Source organism: Glandiceps talaboti, chromosome 12, assembly GCF_964340395.1.
Source record: "Glandiceps talaboti chromosome 12, keGlaTala1.1, whole genome shotgun sequence".
NCBI classification, from domain to species: Eukaryota; Metazoa; Hemichordata; class Enteropneusta; family Spengelidae; genus Glandiceps; species Glandiceps talaboti.
Genome location: NC_135560.1, coordinates 7866515 through 7876013, shown reverse-complemented (window position 1 = coordinate 7876013; position 9499 = coordinate 7866515). Strand labels below are relative to the sequence as shown.

The 9499-nt window shown below is 35.5% G+C and overlaps 1 protein-coding gene across 1 annotated transcript; it reads right to left on the bottom strand.

Annotated features, from left to right (window-relative positions):
- Window positions 1-4636: 4636 nt before the first annotated feature.
- LOC144443679 (uncharacterized) lies at window positions 4637-7674 on the bottom strand. Its single transcript, XM_078133220.1, has 2 exons — window positions 7643-7674; window positions 4637-5917 (listed from the first exon to the last, which is right to left on the bottom strand). Exon 2 carries the CDS (start codon window positions 5873-5875, stop codon window positions 4637-4639), a length of 1239 nt encoding a protein of 412 aa, XP_077989346.1. The 5' UTR covers window positions 5876-5917; window positions 7643-7674.
- Window positions 7675-9499: the final 1825 nt, after the last annotated feature.

Here is a 9499-nt window from a genome sequence, read left to right as displayed (position 1 = left end):
AAAATAAGTACACGTGTAAACATCATCGTGAAAGTTCACACAATACTGAATGTACATAACTTCCCCTTTTTTTCATTCGACTTGGGAGTGAAAACAGACTGAAAGGGTTATTGTTGGGGGCACTTCACATTAATTGCTGTCGGTTACAAGAATGTGGAGCACCTATAGTGATCAGTGGTAATTGAGTACAAAACCCTTTTTCAACTAGTTTCACATCTTAGTGGGCTTTGTCAAAAATTCAAAATGTCTGTTAGGATAGCAGAATAGTGTTACAGTAGCAAAAGCCGTTCTCAAGTCTACAGAGCACAAACTAAAAAATTCAAAATGTCAGTTAGGATAGCAGAAGAGTAATGATAGCCATTCTCAAGTCTACAGGTAGGCTACAGTTAGGATAGCGGAATAGTGTAGCGATAGCCGTTCTCAAGTCTAAAGGTAGGCATTCTCGCAAACCAGAGTTATTATTTCTACACTACACTTCGAAATAAAAGTGGGAGGCTCGTTAAGAACGTTGCCGTAAAACAGGCTGTGGTATGCGACTTTGAAGGTAGGCTGTTTAAGCACAAACAATTATGAATTTTTCAGTTTTGGATGAAACAATGATTTTTCTTTCTTTCCCTGTATGTATTTTTTTGGAGATGAAAAACATACAATAATTTTTTGGATCTTTGCAATTAAAGTAAATAAATTGGGACACGTAAATTCACAAACTTTTCAGATATATTTACATTTTGAAATTAATAAACATAATTAAACAGTTGAATAATTTAAAGATTTGAACCGATGAAAGTGAATTATGTCACTTGATATTGGTTGATAATAGTGAAAAAACAACAATGTGTGATTTGTTATGTATGTTATTATAGATTGGGTGCAAAGAAATACATCTCAGGTCAGGTCGGGTCAGGTCAGGTTTACCTTAGTTCTGATATCTTCTGGTCTAGTTGTGACATGGTGTTCAATCATGCATACATGCAGTTGTTTTTCATATTTAACTTGTTTATTTTTCAAATTGGAAAACAACATTTGTCTCAAATAACCAGTGTTTTGTAAGGACTTGAATGATATAATTTATAGAAACATTGCCATTTCCAAATTCACCTGACCTTTGACTCAGGTTCTCACATCCATTTTCAGGGTGATATATATTTTCAGGGGCCAAGTAAGCTGAGTTGGTACCTTTTTGGTGTAATTTTCAATGCAGGTAGTTGAAGAATTCTACTTACTGAAGCATACTAAGCCATCACTTAATATTGACAGAACTCAAAGAACTTTATAATACATAAACAATTCGGTTTTCGGTGATGTAATATGACAGAACCTCATGACATAAGAGTGCAAGTGTGGCATACTTAGGTACTTGCACTCATGCTTGCCATGTTCTCTGTGTCCACACTTTCATAAGTGTAGCAAGTGAAAGTGCAGCAGAAAACATTGCAAGCACGAGTGCAAATACCCCTGAGTACCCACACTGGAACTCATGTGGCATGGGGTTCCGTTATTATTACATATGTTTATCAAAATCTGCAATTTCCATAAAGATCTTACAACAGTCACAGGATTCTGTGTGTAGTGAAAGATCAAGTCCTCATTTACATATCATTTGCATGCAGGTACACAATCATGTTTTCAGTATTGCACTCTAGCGAAAATACCACTAGTATGTGAACGCACTAGAGCGTGCAAGTAATCTCTGGTACAAATATAATAATTGAATATGTGTATACTATACAAGAGAAAGAATCTCCTCTATCTTAAAGGCCCACTCTGAAAAAGGAAACTCCTCTTAAAAGCCCACTCTGAAAAAAGAGGAAACTCCTCGTAAATGCCCACTGGAGATCTGAAAAAGAATTACACATTAGGTGTGAAAAGCAGGTGTCTGTCAAAGCTATAGAAAAAGTTGGCCCAGAACAAAAGAATAATCCTCATGGCTCCACTGATAAGATAACCCTAATGTGAGAACCTGGGATTGAAATCCTGGCCTTTAAGCCATCAATTACGCGAACGAAGCCAGTTAATGAGTTTTAATGTCATTGAAGGTATGCATTCGATGTTGACATTATGCTATATATGATTGTTCAATTGAGATTTTTGTCAATATTTTCACTCCAGAGAAAAAACTTATGAACTCGGTTTGTCATTTTAATCCTCTCTCTTCCAGGGTGTATTTATTTGTACACAAAAGTTGAGCAAAATGATATCATTAATGACTGGGATAGATAAATGCACTGAAATATCAAATATACATTTGAAAAATTCACAAACTTGATACATTGTATGATAGTGATATTCTCTCTGATAATTACAATATCAAGTCAGAATAGCATATATAGCCATACAGGATTTACTGAAAAGAAGATGGATGATTTTATCACGAATGTACGAACCAAGAATCACATCTGTGTTGCTTTGGTTTTAATGTACGTTGACTTAAAAACAAACGATAAGGCAAAAAAAAGAGAAAGAAAAGAGAATTGTTTCTGGTCAGGACATTTTGTCTAAAATGGTACAATGATGCAAATTTCTTTATTTTTATTCTCAACAAACCTGTCACTCAGTCTACTATTTATGGCAGTTACAGTTACCGGATCTGCAGATTGCATGGGCTGGACAAACACAAAAAAACCCACCGATACAGGAGTATTTAAGTGATGTGTACGCTGACCAGAAACAATTCTTTTTTTTTTATTTTGCTTAACATTTTGTATAGATACATGTATGTTGATGAAATTAGAAAAATCATTTCACACTTGCCGTCAAATAATATCTACACACTTGCCATCAAATAATATCTACACACCACAAATAAATATGGTGGATTTTCACTCAAAACAAACTGTGAAATTAATATTCTGAAAAAGTGATAAAACAAAAAACAAAATACTGGTTTGGTGGGTCAGGTCTAAAACCACACTTGTGATATGATTTGTTGAGAATTGACAGAGAAAATAAATTAATGCTGACTGTCAACTTCCTTTAAAATTCCAAGTCTTCCATTTATGTATAATTAGGAAGAGCTAACAGAGTATCGAGCATAGTGCACTTAAAGGGGAACACCACTCCAGGAAATAAAGGTATTTTTGTAAACTTTGAGTTGTAGAGAGTCATTTTATGATTTGACATCATTTATATTACATGCGATTGCCGAGAAATACAAAGTGAAAATTATTGGCTGTTCATTGTTTAGTGGCAGCCCTTATTAGTGGCCGTGCGTTGTTTCATGGGGACTAACCTAATAAATATGGAATGGTTCAACACTGCATATTCATGAGTATGGAAAACATGCACATTGAATAAGCACGAGTTGTCTTGTGTTGTGTTGCCTAGTACATTTCCATAATTTCCATACATGATTTAACAGTGTTCAACCATTCCATATTTATGTGGCTAGCCCCCATGAGACAACATGCAACCATTAATTAGGGCTGCCACTAAACAATGGATGGCCAATAATTTTCAATTCTTATTTCTTGGCAGTTACACGTAATGTAAGTGCTCAGGACAAATGTAAAATCATAAAATAACTGTACAACCCAAAGTTTACAAAAATACTTTTATTTCCTGGAGTGGCGTTCCCCTTTAATAATTTAGACAAAGGGACTTTTTGAATGGAAACATGTCCAGTGTAGAAATGATGACTCAACACATTTCAGCACACACAATTTTGGAAACGTGGCTAAATTTACCTAGTTAATTTAGCTAGTTAGTGCATGGATCTTGTCCAAAATCTAATCAGCTCTTGTGGTATCTCTAACAAATTTGAGTATCAAATTTGTTACAATCAGCCCAGTTGTTTTAAAGTGATTGGATATTACATATCCACATGGACAAATGGACTGATACAAACACAGAATCTGAATGTCCACTACATTAGCTCTCCTTACAAGAGGTGAAAATTAACCAACTGAAAGCCCCTTCATTTCATGTGGTAACAGGACATTAGACTTTGTTTATTACTGTATTTATGATTCATTATTAATGTTTGTTATATTAAACAAGTTTACTTGACACCCATTTTTCAGTTTTTGATATATGGGTAGCTAAAATTGCACCAAATGCATTTCACTCACTATGTTGACTAGGATGAACCAGTCTCTTTCACAAAACAGGAAGTGACCTAGGAAACTTAATGTTATATTGTTAATAACATTCCTATTAGGGAGGATCACACAATGTCACACAAGCTCAACAAGTGAACTTCCTTCATTTAGGGGGAGAGAGGGCCTGGCGTCAATGCGAATGCTGAACTTCATTTTCACACTTCTAACCAAATTTAGAAAATTTTTGTGACTTCAGTGACAAATCTGCTATGTATTTATAACTACTGAGATGTTGATAAAAATTTACTTCTAATATCAGATAGTGCTGGTTTCTGGTAGTATTTTGATGTGTTTACCATCATCCTCAGTGAACAGGTTCATAAGGTTGCCATGGAACTTCATGTTTACCAACATGTTTTTACATTGTATCGTGGTGTGACTGCTACAGTTTTAATCATATTTACATCATATATATAAATGTGTGATGTCACACTTGTGAATATTCATTTAGGTTGAGGGGGGAGTGGGTTTTTCCTAAATGAAATATGTTCATTTATTGAGTTTGTGCACCAATTGCGTAATAGTCCAGTACCTGAGCTTCAAATAATATCACTGCTGTGCTCTGATTTCACAAAAGGTTTATATTCTGGTCTCGATGGGAGCCGCAATGTTTTCCCTAGTCTATCCCAGAAATGCTTAGCTGTGAAATTCACTCCAGCAAGACATTTCACAGACCTTGGAAGGTTTGATTTCTTGACATCGATATATATAGGAACAACATTGTATTTTCTTTGGGGGTCTTCCAAAGCTGAGGCAAGGCTTAAAAGAACTTTTCTTTCAAACCAACTTGATGCTAAGGATATCTTTGACAAGATGATGATAATTGTTTTACTGTTATCAACTCCTCTGTCGATGTTAGAAAACTTACTGGCACCAATTTTGAAGTCCCTGTCTTCAATGAATCCATTGAGTTTGTGTTCTTCTTCAAGATAGTCTACAATTTGGAGTGCAACTTCCTCATCTGATTTTTCATACCACAAGGTGAAATCATAAGTATATTTAGAATGTGTGTGTGTGGTCTCTGAATGATTGTGTTCACTGGTTGTTGACAAACCTGTAGTTGTTTCTGAATGACTGTGTTCATTGGTTGTTGACAGACCTGTTGTGGTTTCTGAATGACTGTGTTCATTGGTTGTTGACAGACCTGTAGTTGTTTCTGAATGACTGTGTTCATTGGTTGCTGACAGACCTGTAGTTGTTTCTGAATGACTGTGTTCATTGGTTGTTGACAGACCTGTAGTTGTTTCTGAATGACTGTGTTCATTGGCTGCTGACAGACCTGTAGTTGTTTCTGAATGACTGTGTTCATTGGTTGTTGACAGACCTGTTGTGGTTTCTGAATGACTGTGTTCATTGGTTGTTGACAGACCTGTAGTTGTTTCTGAATGACTGTGTTCATTGGTTGTTGACAGACCTGTTGTTGTTTCTGAATGACTGTGTTCATTGGTTGCTGACAGACCTGTAGTTGTTTCTGAATGACTGTGTTCATTGGTTGTTGACAGACCTGTAGTTGTTTCTGAATGACTGTGTTCATTGGTTGTTGACAGACCTGTAGTTGTTTCTGAAATACTGTGTCTGGTAGTTGTTGATGAATCTGTTGTTGAAGGAGTAGTACTTGTTATGGTAGAACTTTGGGTTTCATAGTCCTCTTCCTGGTTGTGTTGGCTGGATGACAAGTCAAAATCTGGGATTGTGTCTTCATCCAAGTCTCCTTCCTTGCTACATGACACCACAGAAGAAGAAAAGGGAAGTGTCCAAGAGCCTGGTGCAATTGCCATGGTGACTTATAATTACACCCTCGTTCATTTACTGGCAATATCCTGTACATAACCAATAAAATTACAGAATTAGAATTTGAAAGCAAGTTTAGGATTAATTTGGCATAAAGCAACTAGGAGAAAGTGAGTTGACTAAATGTAAGCAAGCATAAAATCTGATTAATACAAACATTTCCATATCATGAAAATTTTATAATTTCATAAAATAAGATAAGATAAGGAATTACAGCTGAATAAAATAAGACTTAGCCCTTTGTACTTGTATTTTACGTTGGGTTCAAAATATAATAAAATCGTCATTTTATGCAAAATCAAAATCTGGTTATAGAAACGTCCATGCAAATTTTCTGGACAGTTGTCCATCAAGATTTAATTCCATAGAGCCCTGACAGAAAACAATGGATGACCTTTAGCATCCTGTGTCATGTAAACCTCACTAGCACCTTGGGTATACCTGATAGGGTATGTTCAGTTCTGTGTTTGTTATGTTTATCCATGAAATCTTTGCTTGTTCTATGTTTTCATCTTTTTGAAATTTATTCAGTGAACTTAATATTAATACAGAGAAAATTTATATTCATAAATAATGCTGATATAGGTCATAGACCTTGTTGGTTGAGGGTCTATGTATAGGTAGGGTGTTTTTGTTACTAGGCAAGTAAAATCTACCTGAGTTCCCAATCATCTTACTGGGGTTCCCACCAAATTTATGTATTGAAACTATGCCAGTATTACCAGATATCCACTTTCTGTTACCAGGGTTACCAGACCTTAACAAAAACCCTGAGGAAATCACACCATTAACTATTTACACATGAAATGAATAACATGTGGTCTTTACAGGGGTTGGTTTTGGTTTTGGCCATCAAATCTGGTGGCTCCTACTCCTGTTAATTTGCAGACAACAAAGTATACTGAGATTTGTTTCTAGCATGGAGGTGTGATGTTACCTTCATGTTTCTAACTGTTGTCCCTCTCTATACAGATTCCTGGCTTACAGAACTGGTGAGTGAGATGGCATTTGGAGAAAACCGGAGTTCAACTTCAAAACACAATCTGATTAAAATCCGATGTAGATGTCGGCTAATAATTCATTGCTATTTTACCTTCGTTATTTTGCTTGAATTGACCTTCGTAAACATGTACTACGAAGGTCAATTCAAGCAAAATAATGAAGGTAAAATAGCAATGAATTATTAGCCGACATCTACATCGGATTTTAATCAGATTGCTTCAAAACACATCTCCCAGTCCAAAACTATTAATGAAACTAATCCCTGAGTACATGCAATTTAGAATTACAAACATTAGCAATTATATAATGCATGTATACATTATAACGGTGCTAAATGAGATCACGAAATTTAATAGACAACTGATATACATTGCAAATCTTTAAAATGATAAAGAACTAACCTTACACATATGATCCATACCTTAATATCACAGACTATATATATTTTCTACTTCAGTTCCTGTAAAATAAGCCGTCGCTTCGTGATTTCGGATGAATTTACGTTAGGTGTGGGTGGACCGGACATATTTTTTTAATGCCGGGATTCCCGCAGACACTACGTCACGCGACACGACGCACGCATTGGGATTAACCCAATATGTACGTAGTTTACATCGTATGTATGTACTGCGCAGTACTATAACATACAATTTACCCTGGAGACCTGCTGGCTCATGCAAATTTGTTTGTACAAGTAATGTCATTGCAAAACATGTAACCAAACGTCAGTTTCTAAGTTTCAAACACTTTACCTTATTGGAACTATTTCCCGAGACTGTTCCGACGTCGCTGGTTTGAAGATACTGGGTTAGTATCAGCTGCAGAGCTCTGAACTTTAATGTTTCCAATCGTTTCCGGGCTTACGACGCCCTCACCGGCGACAATTACAGTACAAAATATGACAAAATACAGGGTTGGGTTCATATTCAGACGACATGAGATTCATTGCAGTCCACACGCATACCTCTTCCAAGAGCAGTGTGTTTGGCTTACTTCAAATGATTATACAAGATCAAAATAAAACAAATATACAAGACCAAAATCTTATGTTGGATCTGAAACCTTAACCCATGCTTTTAGTAAAATCCATGCTTTAAATGCGAATCGAAAAAATGAACATGAATCAGTTTCTAGTTCTGGCGCTATTGATTCTATTTATAGACCACAGGGCAATTCCACGAACTATGCATGCACGAATATATTGCATTTGGTATGCAATGGCGACCGACAGTGTTTGGCGACGTACAACTTGTTCCTCGTTTTCTTTGAGGTATGTCAACGTATTGAGTTTCTAGTTACTCTTTTACATTTGTTAACGATTTCGGAAATCGCAAATTGACGGGATGCAATTACACACATTTACTATTTTGCAGAAATTAGACACAAACGTTAAATTCATTTATTACTATTAGTACCGACGACTGCTTTTTCTAGATACTAGACACCTGGTTCCAAATTTATCGTGACGTTGCCAGAAAATCTGTTCTTCCATTTTTTGTATGAAACTGTTGATGAAGAGAAACGTTTCTATTCTCAAATATACGCCGCCAGTTTCCTTGATTCCATGGCGGTGTTTTGAAAATGGCGGTGTTTAGTCACTCCTAATATTATGAGTGGGAAATTCAGATGACGTTTATAATGGAATGTGGTGTAATCTTATCAAAACACACTTCATTCACACCCACAATATTTTGACATCAATGGAAAGACTTCTCTTGAAACCCCTCAATTTTGAAACTGTGCGAGGTCCCCATACTCATAGAGAAAATGGAACAGTACGTTTAAACGTAAAAAAAAAATACTTCGGGCTTTGTAGTGAGATGCAGGTAAGCCTTCTAAGATCTAAGTTCTACGTCCAATGAGGTTCGTTTGTGTGGTTTAGTTATAAATTAAACTACAACGTTTGTCTGTTTATTTGTTTTGTTTTTGGGGGGAATTATCATGTGTAACAACAGTGATGTCTGAAGTTGATAAAAATGTGAAACATTTTAAACGTGAGATGAAAACACCCCTTTTTAAACAGCTTTATGGACATTTTGATTCAATTTGTAGTACTTTATTAGTTTTATCAGGTCTTTTATATACGTTTATCTTACGAGTTTAACTCTACATGCATTTTTTTTCATTTCCCCAGTGCCTTTAATTTTGAATTGTTATTAATAGTTAAGCACGTTTGAATATTTTTTTTTATAATAGAAAAGGCACTATAGAAAATAAAATAAATGTTGTGAGTGAAGTCTTTCCACATAAATTTTGAAAAAAGAGAGTAAATTGAATTCCCCGCTTCTAACATATAGTTTCCTCTGTTTTATTAAGGGGGGGGGGGGGTGAAGTGTGCATATCACCTTTCATGCTCTCTTCAAACAACATTTGATACTCTTTCAAACTGAACTGTTCAAATCAGGAAAACCAGGAAACAATGAAATACTTGAAATATATCGATAACTTTGTTCAGAAGTGTGATAGATGACTTGTAATTACTCTATGCTATCTTTAATACACAACATTAAACCACAATGAAAGTATATGTGTATGTATTTCACATTGTATCAACCATAGACAGTGTCTACAGATGTATCAACAGAACATTTTTACCCTAAGACTTTTAT

Excerpts from the sequence above, each read along its gene's own strand:
- LOC144443679 (XM_078133220.1), bottom strand. The coding sequence starts at position 5,875 with ATGGCAATTGCACCAGGCTCTTGGACACTTCCCTTTTCTTCTTCTGTG.